The sequence below is a fragment of the Dermochelys coriacea genome, chromosome 8, assembly GCF_009764565.3.
Source record: "Dermochelys coriacea isolate rDerCor1 chromosome 8, rDerCor1.pri.v4, whole genome shotgun sequence".
In the NCBI taxonomy this organism is placed as follows: Eukaryota; Metazoa; Chordata; order Testudines; family Dermochelyidae; genus Dermochelys; species Dermochelys coriacea.
Window position 1 is genome coordinate 83739517 of NC_050075.1, and position 17584 is coordinate 83757100.

Here is a 17584-nt window from a genome sequence, read left to right on the forward strand (position 1 = left end):
CTTCCAGACGCACAGCATGTTGTGTGCCAAAATGTGGGTTCCAAAACCATAACTATCTCAGATTTTAAAAGGAAGCATATGAATACATGGTAATGGCCTCTCACTTTAAGAAAGAACATACTTGAAATAGTTTTGCATACAGCTATGGAGTTTTGTCCAAATAAGGAACTGAGCAATACAACATATTGATGGCAAATCGAGGCTCCCCTCCCCCACAGCACATAACAGCATTCTGATGGAATGTGATGCTACTTCAATACCATGAGGAAATTTGCTACTCACAAAACACAACTTTACCACATATGCTACAAAAACATGTGCCTTACCTTTTTTCTGTAGAAGAAATATTTCAATTGAAGGGTAAAAAATAAAAAAGGAAAAGGAAAACCAGCAGTTTATAGTTCTAAATAGATGCAATGACAGCAACATCTCTCACCTATGAACAATTGGCCACACCACAATCCCTTCCTTCAAACATGCATGGATAAGCTCAGTTATTATTATGAACATTTTCTAGCAAGCAAAACAGGCTGATGCACCTATGAAAAAAACCTAAAATAAGTTTCTGAAAATGTTATGAATGTCTGAGTCTTTGTATATTTTACAGTGCTTGCTACTTTTCCATACCTGACCAGTACAATTCTGGGATATGAACGAATAGATTTCCCCCATAAATCAGTACATCTTATTTCAAATGTGGCTAACATACACACCAGCCTTGCAAAATTCTACTTATCCAGGGCAAATATTTCTTTTTGCCAAGTGAGTACAAGTCTTTTCCATTATAATCAAGCATCATGGCAAAGGGCTGGCAAGTAAGTCTGGTAAATTTTAAAAATTAAGATTTTGCAAGGCTGACAAGTGTAATAGTTTTTTCTCAGGAATATTTTAGGACTGAGCTATGGTTGGAAATGGAATTACCTCTGACAGAGAGAAAGGTCTCCCCAGATCAGAGTTGAAGCCACCCATTGTGGCTACTTGCACTGTTCGTAGCATAGGGATAAAAAGGATGAGTTCAGTTGCTACAGATGCTGGTATCCTAATCTTTAAGAGTAAGACAGGTATCTATTCCCAATAGTATACTTATTTAAAAATTTTAGAAAGGAATGTTGAAACTAATGTAATTTTATCATGTCTCCTATTGGTTACAATAATCTATAAGAATCATAGTATAAGAAATTTTAAAAACCACTTACAGTTTCTTTAAAGGAGGAATTTAGCCAACGGTTGTTTATTACATTCTGTATAGATGTGGGTGGATTCTCTAAATCTTCAAAGGAATCCATTAATATAAAATCCAGAACAATGTCGTAAAAATTTAGATTTTTCACCTGCATTCAGTTAGAATAAGATCAAAATAACTTAACTTCTCTTTCAGTACTGGAACAGAGCATAAGCCAGTATTCCATACTCTATATATAGATCAGGCAGATTTATCATTTTAAGTTATTTAGGTAACCCTAAAAAGCATTTCACTAATGGAAAAGACCCTGACATGGCAACTCAGCGGTACAGAGGTTTTAAAAAAAGAAGTAGAAGCACATTTCTTTAAATCATCTAAAGTATAAAAAAGCAGCTGGATTTCTCATACTTATGATTAATAAATATAAATTTTGAGAGGGGAAAGAGGTTGTATAATCAAGTTTAATGTGGAAAAAAGCACTACAGAAATCCAGACTTACCCCCCTGGCAGCAAGTTCCATTTCAGTATTATCCCAGTGGTCTGTTTTCTCTAAAAAATGTATCATTTCATCAAAGACTTCTTCAAATTTCTTTGGATTCTGTGAAATAAAGCCAGTTAAGTGTCATATTTCCTAGTAGGATGACTTGTTTTAGTTCTAAACTCTTAAAAGGCAAGTGTTTTGTGTTGTGGTGGTGGTTTTTTTTTTTTTTTAAATGTGCCTAGAGAATTATCATGGTTAACTCTAAGACCAGACAAATGAACTTTGATCTCTAGTTACAATGAATACACTAAAGTAACAACAAAAAAGGAATTTACCTTTCGAGCTCTCACAATTAAAGCTGATAAAATTTTTCTTCCACTCTCAGCAAGAAATAGTCTGTTAGCGGTTTCTGAAAGAATTACCTGGAAAAATTTCCAGGCAATACAGACCTATAAGTACATAATTTATTTATAAAGGGAATTGCATTAAATGAGGCTATTAGTTTCTTTAGTCAAATCAAACCAAGAGATGCTTGATATTAATACAGTATGCAACTACAATACTTATAACCAATCCAGGAAGCAAAGGTTCCAAGGATACTGAAAGAGATAGGTCTCCCATCCAGTGATGCACATCATTATCAAAGAGGCCATTCATTTTGTCTTAACATATTGTCTTTGATTCAGAAAGGTACTTAAGCATGTCCTTTAAATTGTAGGCACCTGAATGCAACAACATTCTTAAGTAGATAAAATGTTATTCAAAATGCTTTAAAATTAATGAAAAAATTCTCAAAAGTTCATAATTCTCAAAACATAAAAAACCCCACTCCTTCAGTGAGCTGAATATTAAACAAAAATATACTGCTCTCAAACAGCATTCAATAATTACAATATATAACTATTACACTAAAAATAGGTTACTGAACAAGTAGGACTAGACAAAAACCTCTTAGCTTTGACCTAACTCTGCTCCATTTAAGATATACATATTGTAGATGAAAGAGAATGTGCGAGTGAGAATGTGTGCACCACATTGATAACTAAGTATTTACCTGAAAAGCCTGCCGAATACAGTGAAGTTTAGCAAGAAAGTCACTATCTCCTAGACACTCCAACATTTCAGTCCTACATAAAATGTAAAAAAGTTGTAAACTATATTTAATAAACCAAAGCACAGTACAATTTGACTAGGATTTATTTAGAAATCCATTACTCTGGGGTTAGGGGATTAAATGTAGTATTATATAGAGTATTTATCTTTATTCCTTGGAAATTAATTAGTAAATATAAATCAATACCTTAATATTCTGGAATAAATTTTGCCCTCTTCTACTAAGTGCATAGCTTCTTCATATAATGGACAATGGCAAAGAGACTCTAGCCCATAGGTATTTCGGATCTCTCTGTGTTCAGTAAGCTGAAAGATATTTTTTGTTAAAGCTTATTAACTAATTTGTTAAAATTATTTTAAGAGTAAAATAAATTAATTCAAAGTCTGCTTGATAGTCTGATGAAAGGAATATTCTTTTCTACGTTGGTTAACTGTATCTATAACTGGTCAACACTCAATACTAAAAACAAAACATTCTAGAACATTGTGGATTTTCATATGAAAGCTATGGTTTCAGATTTGAGTTTTGAAGAGTTAAATTGTAGAACAGGTTCAGATTAGCGTGTTCAGAATTTGAATATTTAAACCCATAGGATTTGTTGAAAGGAAATGTCTCTCCGCTGGTCACGAAGAATATATTGATGATGAGGCATTAAAAGGGGGCAAGAGGATCACATCATAAAGAAAGCTGGGAATATTTATAGAAATCACTGTCATTTTTCTAGTAAACATGGCTGTTAATTACTAAAACACATTTTCTATGATTAAGACATTACAACCCAGTTTTTTACTTAGGCGCCAAAAATTTTTCTTCTCTATCTACAGTTTCTAATATTTGAGTTTAAACCTTTGGCTGAAGGTTTAATACAGAAATGCATCATTACCCATCCCCCGGAATGTTATTAAAGAAAATAATATTTAAACCATTCAAAAAACATTAATGTAGAGCATCCTATGTTAGGAATATCATAATTTTTCATTCTACATAGCAGTGTCTTGTAGGTTAAACAGTTACCACTTCTATTACAAACATTACATCATTCTTATTATCTATCCAAAAAACTGTAGAGGCACACATTTTTCTATTTACTAAATGGCTAGAACACACATTCTAACAACTTCAAAAAAATTTACTTTACAGTATTACTGCTGATCGCCTGAAAAGACATTTTGTACTTCTAGGCATCAAACCCCTAATTTAGAAGGGTCTTAAATAAAACTAATTTTTACAAAAATTAAAATATATCTGGGTTTTTAACATATTTATGTTTCTGTCTTCTAGACATGTTCAAAGTTAGACAAACTTATGTTTCCTTCAAACAGAGTCTTTCCTTAACATTAAGTTTTAAGATGATAATGTTACATTTATCTTCAAGTTAAAAAAAAAAAAGGGCATATTTTTCCATCATTGGGGATACATCTCTGTAAGAGGTGGCAGGAGAAGTTCTACATGCATATTAATAAGAAAAATATACTCCTGAGTGGACCTTTTCTGTAGTCCCTATTGGAGCAAACCCCAGTGACTACAATGAGAGTTAGCCCAAGTAAGGATTATGGCTTGATTCAGGAGAGCACTTAAGAATGCATTTAAATTCCCCTGATTTCAATGGGACTTAGTGTGTGTAAGTATTGTCCTGAAGAGAGATGCTTTCCTGAACTGTGTTCTAAAGCATGACTGGGTACTTAAGAGAATAAGTGAAGAATAAAAACTTTAAAAAAATTGGTAAGATAATATACTTAGAGCAATTTACAAGCAATTAAACTTGCATGAAAATTAAAAGTTCTGTCTTGAGTTTTAAATCTTTGTCCTGTCTTATTTATTTGTTGGTTTGGCAGAATGGACTAGGATAAACAGACTTCCTGAAATAGATCTGCAGCTGTGAAAACATATCAAAGTTTTGATACTAGTTAACAATAGCATCATATTAATAGTAACAAAATAGCCAAAAACATGTTTAGAGAATTTACAGTGTTTCTCTAAAGTTGCTTTATCTTATTTAATCAAAAAAGCCACAAGTTCTTTCATGTGAAGATTGTCAAATGTATACTTGAGAAGTTGTAATATTTTAGCTGATTAGCAGTGGTAGGAATACACAGATTTCCTAGTATTTTTCATATTTGAGGTATAAACATACTTGTTATGCAAGTTTTTCCACTAGTTTCAGAATAAGAAAAAAAAGACTTACTTCATACAGAATCTGTTTTCCAGTGTTACAGCCTAACAGTGTTTATGAAAGGTATTTTTCAAACTTTAATGTAAATATTTTCAAAAAGAACAAGCATATAATAGGACACACTGAATCATACTAATGTTAAAAGGTCCAATCCAATGCCTAAGGATGTCAACAGACTCCCTTATGCTTTACTTCACCTGCAAAGCAGGAGAAGGAATACAGGTAACATGGGGCCTGATCAGACTTTCATGGGATTTACATCAGGCCCAATGTTACCTGTAGTTAATAACTCCTTCTTATACTTTGCAGATGAAATAAAATAGCAACGCACACTACAACAGCTGAACCCCATGAGAAAGCAACTGCTTTCTTGATACATTCCCGTCAAGTCAAAGCATGTAGACAAAGAAGATAATTTATAAGTTAGTTATTACAGCTATAAAGTATTTATATTTTATTTAATTGTCTGTAAGGGAGAGTTAAAGACCTGAAATGCCCTAGACAGGGTAGCCGCAGTGTTTTCACTTTCCTGGATATGAAAAATAAGTCATAGCACTTTAAAGTAATTTCATATTTTCTTTGTCATTAAAGTGTTCCTCATAGTGAAACTGTGGCAATTCATCCTAGTTCTGTAATACTATTAATCTAAATTATAAAGTAAAAAAATATCCAAATCAAAATCAAAAAGAGGCAAATCTAGCAGTAAAATAAGGTTTGTGACAATTATTTAATCTACAAAATTTAGAAGCAAGTGTACCGATGAACATGCAGTTCTTTCATAAAATTACGGGACAATAAAAAGAAGTGTTTTACCTCTATTGTGGCTCAGTTTTTAGCAGCAGGATTTCTGGAATCAGAGAACTTTAAAAAAAAAAATCAATGTAATAAATTTTAAGTCCAAAGCCATCAATGCATCCCAGCAGCCTCAGAGATGGGGACCTTTGTCTGGAAAGGCAAGGGAAAGAGGGCTGTCTGGCTTCTTGAAGGGTCACCCCCACCCTTCTAATGGGTGCTCAGCTGCCTCATGGGTTTTGGAGCTGACTGGCTTGTCTAGGGGGTGCAGTGAAAGCCCATATGGTCCTATACACCCATGAAGAAGGCATATAAGCCCTCTTCCCTTGGTTGGGGCTCCATCACATGACCAGAAAAACAGCTCCCACTCTGAGGTTAGGACCAGGGTTTTTTGGGTCTGGTTTGGGTATTGTGCAATTGCCTTTTCTGTGACTGACAAGGACTTTTCCCCCCATTGCCAGACTGGCCAGGGTTATTTTTGCCTTTCCCATAGCAGCCCAGGAACCTAGTCGGCTGGTTAGAAGGCAAGGATGAAGTTCAAGTTGTTGCAACTTAACAGGTGTACAGTGCAGATACTTGTTTGACGGGCGGTCTGCTAAACTGGAATCTGAAGTGGAGTTAAAAGCAGCAGCTAGGGAACAGGGCTGGGGTTCCTACTGTGTGGTACAGGGAGGAGAACTCTTTTTCCCAGCCCCTGGAGGACAGATGTGTCTCAGCAATGGGTTAGGACCAGATGTGGAGAGGTGATGGGAAATGGGGACTGACAGCAGTCTTCCACCAGGTGGAACAGATTATGGAGGGAAGGATGATCTGCATTGGGCAATATATTGCTGGATAGCTCCCAGATGAGTTAAATTAATAAAGTTGCAGCCTACTTAAAGCACATCCCGTGTGTCTTGTTTGTCCCAGACAGGCGGGAAGAAAAGACAAAATGCTCTTGGAAGCCATGAAGAAACAAAGGGCCTATTCATGACCCTGCTCTGGTAACATAAAAGGTCTGTAACTTCCTGCCCCCCCTCAGGAATACCTGTCAGTAGAGTAGGCTCTCTCACTGGGAGGGAGCCTGTGTTGGGAGTATGGCCTGTGGACTGCTGGCTATTTTCAGCTCCCAAAATGGCTCCTTGGTGGCCACTCTAGCCAACCATAGCCCCTACCTGAGACTGAACTATTCCCAAGCAATTGCTAAAACTTGAGGAGCACAAAGATATTTTTAAAGTCTAAGTAGCACTGTGACATAGCCGAGGATCTGGGTCAGAATGCCTGTGGTCTCGAGAACTCACCTTCCACACAACCTTCAGGTCCAGTCCCATTCCTCACAAGTGTCCCCCCATCCCTGGAACTTTTATTTCCAATTGAGTCTAGAATTTATGGATGTGGTCTCACTCAGATTGTATGCAATAAATTAAAAAGTACTTTCTTCAAATACCTTCCAGTTGTAGATTTCAAGAAAGTCTTTTAAAGCATAAAGAAGAGCGGGACCCTCCCAAATAACGTATTCTGTTTCTACAGTCAACACAGTGTAAACAGGATCAGATTACTGGGTCTAAAAGCAAGAAACAAAATTTGTAGTTAAATTTCTTTAGCTGTATCTACCACTCAAACTAAGTGTCAATCCACCAGCTATTAATTAGGACAGGAAAATTAAAAGGGTACAACTGTCGTGACATCTGTGTACAAAAGCTGCTTCAGTGGACGTTAATGTTTCTGAGAAATAATGTCTGGCAAAGGAATGCAAGTAGGATCAGGCAGTTGGCTTGAAAATTTCTTCTATGTATGACTGACTTCTCTTAGCTTACAAAGATATCTGAGCCAGAAAGGAAAGTGCTCTAACTTTAACTTGAAAAAGGTGCCTGTATCAATGAATAATCTTTGAAAACACATCTGTAACATTGTCATGTCATCTGTAACACTGTCATCTCATCTGCCATTTCTTCTTTTCCCTTCTCACCATAACACAATTTAAAGTTCCTAATGCCTAGGAATGGTCAGTCAAATTCTCTCTCAGAAACAAAATAAAGGCAAAAGTTTGCCAATATAATTTCCTGGTCCAGATAAAACCTTGAGGGGCATCAAAAGGAACAATAAACTTGACTAGTAATTTGAAAAGGGAAACATGCCATAATTCCATCACAAAGCTACTCTCTGAATCCAAAAGGTGAGAAACACTGACGCTCTAACATGTACTCTTCACATCCCCATTTTTAACACAGTAGAGACAAGTCTTGCCACAAAGGGTCAGATGCTACAGTGTTGAAACTCAGAATTAACAACATATAGAGTACGGAATGTTTTTTTTTTGTTTTTGTTTTTTTTTTTTATAAAGAGAACCATGCTAGCACCAAAGGGAGCACTAACTCCATAATTTGTAAGTCCCTGAGGCACACTACCTCCAAGTTTTTAAAAGACTTATTCATAGCTTTGCCAAAAATTCCTAAGAAACTACTGTCTGACTCTTACAAACCACTAAGAAGAGAATGTATAATTCAGGATGATTAGTAAGATTAACTAAAATCGAAGAACAAGATGAAATAAGTTTTTTCTTGCAAAGAAATGGAACAAGGAGGAAGATGCACAACAGCTACAGACAATAATGGATAAGTAGACTCCATATCTAGGAGCAGAATTAGAAACTTGTGGTTCATTCCAACCCCATAAAGAATACAACCTACTCCTCTCTACCAATAGCTGAAATACACCAAGAAGTAATAATTTTTCATTCTCCTATATGTACAGCAGACTGCTTCACTTATTTTTTTTAAAAGTGTTTCTCTTCCCAGAGACAGGACCAGCTTCTACTGGAAGCAAGTGCAGGTTCACCCATCAGAAAAGATGACTGCCTTGTTGCCTAGTTTGGAAATATATATTTTTTTTAAAGTCTGTGCATGCGTGTGAATTCGATAACCCACATTAACAGAGTTTGATTCTTCACCCTTCTCTTGCGACTAGACCATGTGAAGATACTTGAGTATGATACTGCCAGTAAGCTAACAAACCAAATCCTTTAGCTCAAGCTGTGGTGGTTCACTTTTAGATTCAGAAGTCCCAAGTTCAAACCCCACATGTGACCGGGCCAAGGGTATGACATCAAATAGGATTGGTTTCCCAAAACTGGACTGCCTGAAAGGTGAACTATTAAATCTCTGAAAAGTTTTTTTTTTTTTAATTTTAAAGTGAGGCTTTTAAGGTGTGTAAAAGGCAAATCAACTCCCGTCACCCCCATGTCAGATGCCTTCAAAATAGTAACCCCTTCAAAAACATTAGTAACTTCAGCTCACAGAGTTACTTCTGGGTTGCTGTAGATAACTTTAGGGACACTGAACATCACTATTGTATGATGAAAACTGGGACAACTGTGGCTGAGGTTAAGATGGAACATCCCCTTTCCCCACGGCTAGGGGCTGGGAATACTGCCGCTCAGGTTTCAATCTACAGTTATGACGTTCTAGACCCTCTAAAGACTATCAAAACCCTCTTGCAGATTGGCAAGTTCTGATATTTCAAATGTAATGCTGAAAACACTGTTTATACACTTTCTAGTCACTTTTAAACATGAAAGGGCCTTCATCACTTACTCTTTAGGCTATTCATATGAAGATGTTTCTCATTTGCAGGCTTCAAATGTGTTTCCACAGCAAGGAGGTTCATAATTGGTAATCAGACACCATTTGACTCATGGTGGCTAGTCCTTCATTGATTTTTTGTTTTTAGTGTGAATTCCTTATTTGTGGGGCTACTCAACCTGGATTGAACTAGAACTAGGCCCTGAAGGTGTTTATTCCCACTGAAACAACTGCGGGGGAATAAAATATAACCCAATACACTTTTGAATGAGAAATCTGTAGTTTCCTATGAACTTCTTTGCCGCTTCCTTGATCTTCAGGACTTGCTCTTCCAATGGAAAATTTCATTGCTAGGGAAGTAACAAGTAGGATCCCCAAATGAATGTCACTGGGATGGGTCACGACGTTTAGGGTATGGTTGCTAAGTGGCCAAGAAAACGGAACAGGAAAAAACTATCTTTCACCATTTTCTGTGCTTTTGGGAAGAAGGGAATCAGAACGGGTACTAAGAGTATATCTGCCCTGTAATCAGGAGGTGTGACTGTAGCACAGGTAGGCATACCTGATCTAGCTTACTAAAAACAGCAGTGAAGCCACAGTAACACAGGCGGTGGCACAGATCAATCTCTCAAATACAAGCTTGTGTGGGACCCTGGATACATATTCAAGTGGCAAGCGCATGCCATTGCATCTTCACTGCTATTTTTAGTGAGCTAGCTTGTGTATATGCCTACTGTACTGCAATCTCACCACTTGACTGAAGTGCAGACATATCTTTAGTGGCTTTAGAATATCAAGATGGTGAGACTACCTTGACAATTTAAAAAAGGCAATAGCTAAGGCTATGGTTCTTGCCAGTTATAACAGTGTTTCTTAAGGAGACTGAATCACTTTAGGCTCAGGATCACTGTTCCCTCTAACCTGTGCGCGTGTGTGGGCGCACACAGATCCTAAACCCCACGCACATGGCGAAACACCGTGCGCACAAAAATTTGTACAGCAAGCACAACAATTTGCACAGAAGAAACTTTTTGTGCACACGGCCTGTAAAAAAATTTGCACAGAAGATATTTTTTGCGCACATGACCTGTCAAAAATTAGAGGGAACATTGCTCAGGATAGGAAGAATCTCCCTCACAAAACATATCAATTTCTCTTACTGGAAGACTGTGTCCCCTGCCTGTTACCAAGCAGACACAAGAATACAGAGTGCATTCTCTGCATATCTGCTTAAATAGTAGGAAAGCTCATGTAAAAAAATGGGAGATGAGGCATCTTATTTTTTTTGTATCCTCTTGAATTGACAGCACTCGCTCATCTGAAGGGACCTTGGATAGTCTTCTTCTCCAAATTACAGGAAAGGGCAACTAGTCACAAGAGATATATTCCTTGTTAGAAATTACTTTTCCCTATACGACTGCAAGTTACTTTGAGCTGCCAAACTCAGGGAATCTTGGACTGCTACATATGATCAAGAGTTTAATTGCAATCAATTTCAGATAATTCACTTCACAAGTGAAGCATCTTCCCCCCAAACCTTCAAATTATGGGTAGGTGGCAGGAGCAAAATAATACAGTTATTTAGATGGCTGGTACTGTCCTGTCTAAATTTTTCTTCCTCAGTAATCAGAACCATTATAGGTGTTCATAAATATCCAGCTCCGATACCCAGAAAGATGGTTATTTACAGTGGTTAGCAATTCATTTTTAGAAGGATGGATAACTCATGGAATGTGCCGCTAGGTGACAAAGAAAAGCACTAAAATGACAGTTCTGAAAGCAAAACAAAGAGGACAGGAATTAGTGTGATTGTGACTCCATTGGTCCAAGGTAAAAAAAGTACTAGGAAGTACTAGTACTAGAGGGAGGCATTTTTTTCATGTAAGATGCCATTTATTTTTCCCACAAAAATTAGTAGCTTTTAATTTACAGTAAGAAATGAGAAACATTAGTAATCTATTTAGTTTTCATGAAAGAAAGATTCTAGTACTGTTAAAGAAGAAATCCTTCTGACTCTTACCTCAGCTGCTGAAACAAAGGAATCTGTTGATGCAATGCTCAGTGTATCTCGCAGACAGAAATCTTCTGTGTTATCCCTCACAGTTATATCGGTATCTTTATCTTAAAAATGAAAAGAAATCAATTTACCAGTTTGTCATTTTCTTTGACAGTCTATTGATTTAGTTACAAGTCTTGAATTAAAATGGCATTTTTTAAGGCGGCCTTCCTTTTAACTTTGTAACAATAAGATGTCATACATCTTATATATAAAAGTTGTTTAAGCAAACTGAAATAATGAATGCACTGAAAACGTTAAAGTTTTAGTATTGCATTTATTTTGTTGAAGTACCAAGAATGCTACAGCATACAGCTATAAGAGTAAAAAGTTACCAAACCAAACCCTTACTCTTCTCCCCAACACACACAAGATTTGGGGTTTTTTTCCCAGTTTTTATTCGCGGAATGGCTTTATAAACATCAACTTCTGCCATATATGAGACTTCCAGTGGAAAAAAACAGCAAGAAAGATCCAAAGATGTCTTATGGGTTTTGTCCTCTCAGGCTGTTTTTCTCTCCTCAAAGATCTACTTCTTCACTAAACTAATTTAAATAATCAACTAAGACTTTAAACCTTACAAAATGTCAAACAACAAAAGCTTTTTTTTTTTTTTTTTAAAGTAATCAGGACATGTTATGTGTGGTATAGGTTTTTAAAAAACCATAAGGTAATTTTAAACAACTTTTAAAAAACCTAATTAGGTACATCCCATGAGCTCTAAAGTATAAGAATCCTAGAAATACTCAATGCATCTTATTGCTTCAGGTTTTTCTTTCCACTCATTTTAGTTATATTTTAAATATACATATTCTTCAAAAAAAAATTTACAATGTGACCAATGTTCAGTGTGATCTCAGTTATACTGATCATTTAAAAAAAAAAAAAAAAAGAAACCAGAAAACTAATTCTTGTTAAACCAAGCCACAAAGTTGTGTTTTTGGATTTTTGTTGTTGTTTTGTTTTTTAAATCATCCCAATTCTGTAGTTTTTCCATTTCCCTCATTTTGGACAGTAACCAGAGTAAAATCAGTTTATTTTCTGGTTCTCATGCTCTTAAAAGGGAACTGCAAGGGAAAATTTACCCTTCCCCTGCCAAACACTTCTCCTATCTCCCCACAATCCTCTTCAGTGAAATAAACACATCCAGAAAAATTTCTATTGGCATTATGATTTTTAAAACCTTCAACAAAGCCTGTATTTTCCACTAATATCACATTCTATTAATCTGCAATACAAATTCTTTCAATTTGCATTTAACTTTTTTCAGATTTCAACAATTGCTGTACATGCTGCCAGCAAATATGGTTTTGTTTTAATCATGCAGAAGCACTTTCACAGAAGGATTAGATTCGTAAGTCATTAAGTCAAATCTTGGCTTGATGTACTTCACACTACATTCTCAACAGAACACAGACATTTATCTTGGATTCCTTTACCTTCAAACATTACACATGTGTTGCTAAAGTCTGTTTTATTTCCAGCAGTCAGCAACAATGAGCTACCCAATGTCATCCAGATCAGTTACAATCGTTGTACTTTATAAAAAACACTATTACACAGCAAAGTGGCTGCATGCCAGTTTTACTGGAATGGTTTACTCGTCAGTTAAAATGCTACAATCCACATTATTATTTCAGTAATTGTTATAGATTTAGAATGGCAGCTCAACAAATTATGCAGTAGGTATCAATAAATCAACAATATCAATATCAAACTAAATATGTGTCTTTGAGAAAACCCAAGGAAAAATATTAAAAAAGTCTGGACAAAAGCGTTCTTAGATATTGCTATACTGCATTCAGTTAGACTGAATCCAACTTTAAATCACAATTTCACTATTACACATTGTGACGGATTTTCCCCCTTGGGGTGCCACTTGATGTACCGGAGTACCACTGAGCCTGCCTGTTTCACTAGCCTGGGCTCCCTCACCCTGTTCCGCTGTGCCAGCTTCCTCCAGCACACAGGCAGGTAGGGCCACACCCAGCTGCAGAAAGACAGACACAGACACCAAGATCAGATGTGCATGGGAAAACTCAGCTTGGGAATTGTCCAGCACTCAAAAGCACACCCACTCTGGTGTGTAAACCCCAAATTGTATTGCCCTGCACAGAAAACTGTACCGTGTAAGATCATGAAATTCGCTCCTTTCCTCAATGTGGCAGAAGATATGCACAGTTTTTTGCCCCTCAGTTATGAATTGCACGAACTGGTTTATAGAAAACAACAAGCTTCTTAACTACAAAGGATAGATTTTAAGTGATTATAAAGGGATAGCAAACAGATCAAAGCAGATTACTGAGCAAATAAAGCAAACACAAACACACTAAAGAAACTGGCTACAAGTAGTAATTTCTCACCCTAAATGTTGTTTTAAACAGGTTGCAGAATTTCTTTTAGACAAACCCCTCTTACTTGCAGCTTAGAACTCCAAATATTCCTTTCACAGGCCAGACACCTTCTTGCCTGGGTCCAGTCCTTTCTTCCCCAGATCAGTCTTAGATGTTTTCAGCAGTCATCTTGGGTGGGGATTCAGTGAAAAACCGACCTAGATTAACTCACTAACTTGCCTTAAATGGGATTTACATATGGCAGGAATCCTTTGCTTCCCACTCACTATTGCTGGAAAAATACTAGTAGGCCAAGATGGGGCCCAGTACCAGGTGACATGATCACATGACCCTGCAGTGTCAAAGCAGCATCCCAGGAAGCTTCTCAAGAAGGTGGGAGATTAGCATCTTCGAAGTCCTATTGTTCTCCTTAATGGCCCATTGACTAACCAACCAGCCTGCTTGCATTTTGTCTGGTGGGCCTTCCCCAGGTGCAAACACTTTTGCAATTGATACATAGTCCATATTCCTAACTTCAGATACAAAAATGATACATGCATACAAATAGGATAATCAATCATAACCCTTCCAATGATAACTCACATGACCAATCTTGCAAAAAATACAACTTAGTTATGCCATATTCATATCACAACAGTATCTCTATGAAGAATATGGGGTGTATTATCACATTCATATTAAAGCACCGATTGTAAGATACTCTAATTGTTTTTAATTGTTTGTTCTCTCTCTCTTTCTCTGCTAGCCTTTTTGAAGATAAGAAAAAAAAACAATTACAACATCCAGCTGGATTATCCAAGCATCAAGAAACAATCATATATTGTACCAGAAATTGGAAAACTGGGACAGTGGAGGTTCTCAGACTCAACTGTACATCACTGCTGGCTTGCAAAACACTTGCTGGAGGTCTACAGAAAGCAGGCTGGTAAAATGATACTGCCTCCTCCTCATTTCTAGCTAATAATTTGCATTAATACCCATCTAAAAATACATTAAATACTTTATTACTTTTCCACATAAGCAATTGCTATAACTCTAATACAGATGTTAAAGGCAGGGCTCCATGTAGCTGTAGTTTGGCTGCAGAATTTTCCATAGAATTGATCCTTACCACAGAACTGTGTTCCATAATCTAAACTTTCAGTTTAAAAGTAGTTTCTATTCATCATGGTTGTTAAGAAAACTGTTCTCAACGAGGGGTGCGTACACCCCTGGGAGTACGCAGAGGTGTTCCAGGGCTACATCAATTCATCTAGGTATTTGCCAAGTTTTACACTAGCAAAGTCAGTAAAACTACAATTTCATGCAGATAATGACTTGTTTATACTGCTCTATATACTATACACTGAAATGCAAGTACAATATTTATATTCCAGTCCATTTATTTCATAATTATATGGTAAAAATGAGAAAGTAAGCAATTTTTCAGAATGGTGGCTGTGACATTTGTATATTTAGATTTTGTACACAAGTTATTTTTAAGTGAGGTGAAACTTGGGGTACGCAAGACAAATCAGACTCCTAAAAAGGGTATAGTAGTCTGAAAAGATGGAGAACCACTGTTCTAAATCACGAGCTAATGGTAAGCCAAGTCAGTATTATCTTCCAGATCTTCCTGAGTCTTCAGACAGCCTGTTACAATTGGTCTGAGAGATGTGAACTGCCACATTCACCTCAGTGAGGTGAACTCTGAAACCTCTGATGACAACACAAGTGTTAACATTAACCATTTCACAGAAACGGTTTCTTTAGCAGAAACACCTAGATAGGGCCAGATTCTCATTTACACAAAGATCTGGGTAAAGCAGCCTTTGCGTAAATAAGAATCAGGCTAGGCCTAACACTAAAAAGTTAAGCCAACCTAACCCCTGGTGTACACGGCACGAGGTTGACAAAAGAATCCAACTCTCAGAGAGGTGGATTTACTACAGTGACAGGAGAACCCCTCCCCTCACTGTAGTGAGTGACGACACTTACATCGCCATAGTGGTGCAGCTGCAGCACTGAAGCTGTGCCACTGTAGCAGTGTAAGTGTAGATATAGCCTAAGGGAGCATTTCTCAAATGCAACCACCAGGGGCTTTTCTTGCAGTCACAGCCTCCTGGGCTGTGATTTGGGGGAAGGTGGGCAAAGCAGTTGTCCACCTCCCAGGGCCACCAGCAGAAGATGGGCCTGCCCCCCCTCTGGAGACACAAATGCTGGAGATGCAGGCAGCTGGTGAATTCCCCACTTTCCAGAGATTGGGGGGGTGGGGGGGGGAACTTTGACAGCAGGGCTTCAGGCTCCATCCATGTGGCAACATGCTAAGATTCCAGGCTCCAGCCCCAGGCTTAACACCCCCTCCATCGTCCCTTGGCCCTGCTGCCTCCCTGCTCACCTCCCAATCCAGGGCTTACCGGGGCTGAATAAGTCTGCTGTGAAAAGTGATACTAACAAGCATACAAATATCACTTTTCACAGCAGCAGACTTGCTAGCTAGCAAGTCTTTAAAAAAAAAAAAAGCAATGAAATAAAGCAAAACAACAACATGCAAAGCATCTTATTTGTGTTTCTATTCTGTTTAGGTACAGTAATTAATAGAGACAACCGTACATTATTTTTATTACTGAGTCTGAAAAAACCCTACATAAACAAACAACAATGATTTGGACATGTATGTGTGCATATTAATTACCTTCAGTAAAAACAAAAAGGATTTCAGGAAAAATTGTCAGTGCCACCACCATCAAGAGTTGATGGCCACACTCTGAAGCCACCAAAAAATGTGTTGTGAGAACCCTTGGAAGGCCTGCTGTATGCTTATCTCATAATCCAATAAGGTCTCCCTATCTTCTCATTGGAAAAGCCTCAAACGTACCTTTACCCTACTGCCAAAACCTCCCATTAGTCTCTGACTACTATGTAATCATGAGTCAAGATAAAAATCTTCAGCCTTCTGAAAACTACAAATCTTAATCTTGACATTAAATTACATAGATTATGTCTGTCATCACAACACGGGGGCCAACGAATTGATTAAATATGAACATCTATAAACAGAACTTATTAAAAATGGTTCCTAATGAAAATGAAACAGCCATAGAATTTTCAGTTTGCTGCACCACATTCCCACTGATTCTAGGGACTTGGCTGCAGAGTTTAGGCCTGTCTTGCTGTAGCATACATGGGGCTCTGGTTATGGAATTTTGAATGGAAGGGGAAACAGTCTGTGCAACTGTGAATCCTGGAAGCAGTGTCACAAGCCAATCCCTCTTTTATAATGGAGTTCATGCTATGGAAAAGCTTACAAGAGGAAGTAGAGATACAGTTAAGAAGAGTTGAAGGCAGAAATTAAAAGTTCAAACAATCTTGAACATTAGTCTTTGTTATGCACACTTTTGAACAGACTATGCTACTAGGAATAATAATTTTGCCAACTGATTCATTTGCTTTTCAGACACTGAAGATAAAAAATTTCTAAAACACCCAAGTCACTTAGGAATGTTGAAAGTGGAATGTAGGTGTTTTTGAAAATTTTATCTTGAAAACAATAAGTTTTTTTAAATTACTTTTAAAAAGTTGATCCCTTGGTAAATAACTTTCTACCAGAATATAATATTTTTAAAATTCTACAGCCATTCATTTTTAGAAAATAGTTTTAAATCTGTCAAAATGTTTGAGACCAGACTTACATACCTTTCCTAGATGCCAAGTTATTTGACCTTTTCACAAAAATGCTATTTCTATGTGCCAGTTGATTTCCTTGTTTAAAAATATGTACAAACCAACACAACTGTAATAGCAAGACATGTTATGCGAGTAAAAAGATTTTTGCCCCAACTTTCAGATACAGCCCATTAAAATTATCCACATTGAGCAGCTGGCACTGGCA

General features: G+C 37.0%; 1 protein-coding gene across 17 annotated transcripts in view; it reads right to left on the minus strand.

The window, feature by feature from the left end:
• The window catches only part of MIGA1 (mitoguardin 1), a 55906-nt gene that overhangs the window by 9680 nt on the left and 28642 nt on the right, over positions 1–17584 (minus strand). For 7 of the 17 annotated variants that reach the window (XM_043490474.1, XM_038412057.2, XM_038412050.2 and 4 more), the window contains 6 exons: positions 11324–11424; positions 2965–3083; positions 2719–2791; positions 2000–2113; positions 1683–1781; positions 1197–1331 (listed from right to left, as the gene is read on the minus strand). In XM_043490474.1, the coding sequence (XP_043346409.1) occupies positions 1197–1331; positions 1683–1781; positions 2000–2113; positions 2719–2791; positions 2965–3083; positions 11324–11424 (641 nt within the window). Of the gene's footprint in view, positions 1–436; positions 540–1196; positions 1332–1682; positions 1782–1999; positions 2114–2718; positions 2792–2964; positions 3084–11323; positions 11425–17584 lie in introns of all 17 variants that reach the window. The other 10 variants (XM_038412053.2, XM_043490479.1, XM_038412058.2 and 7 more) reach the window with 4 other exon arrangements.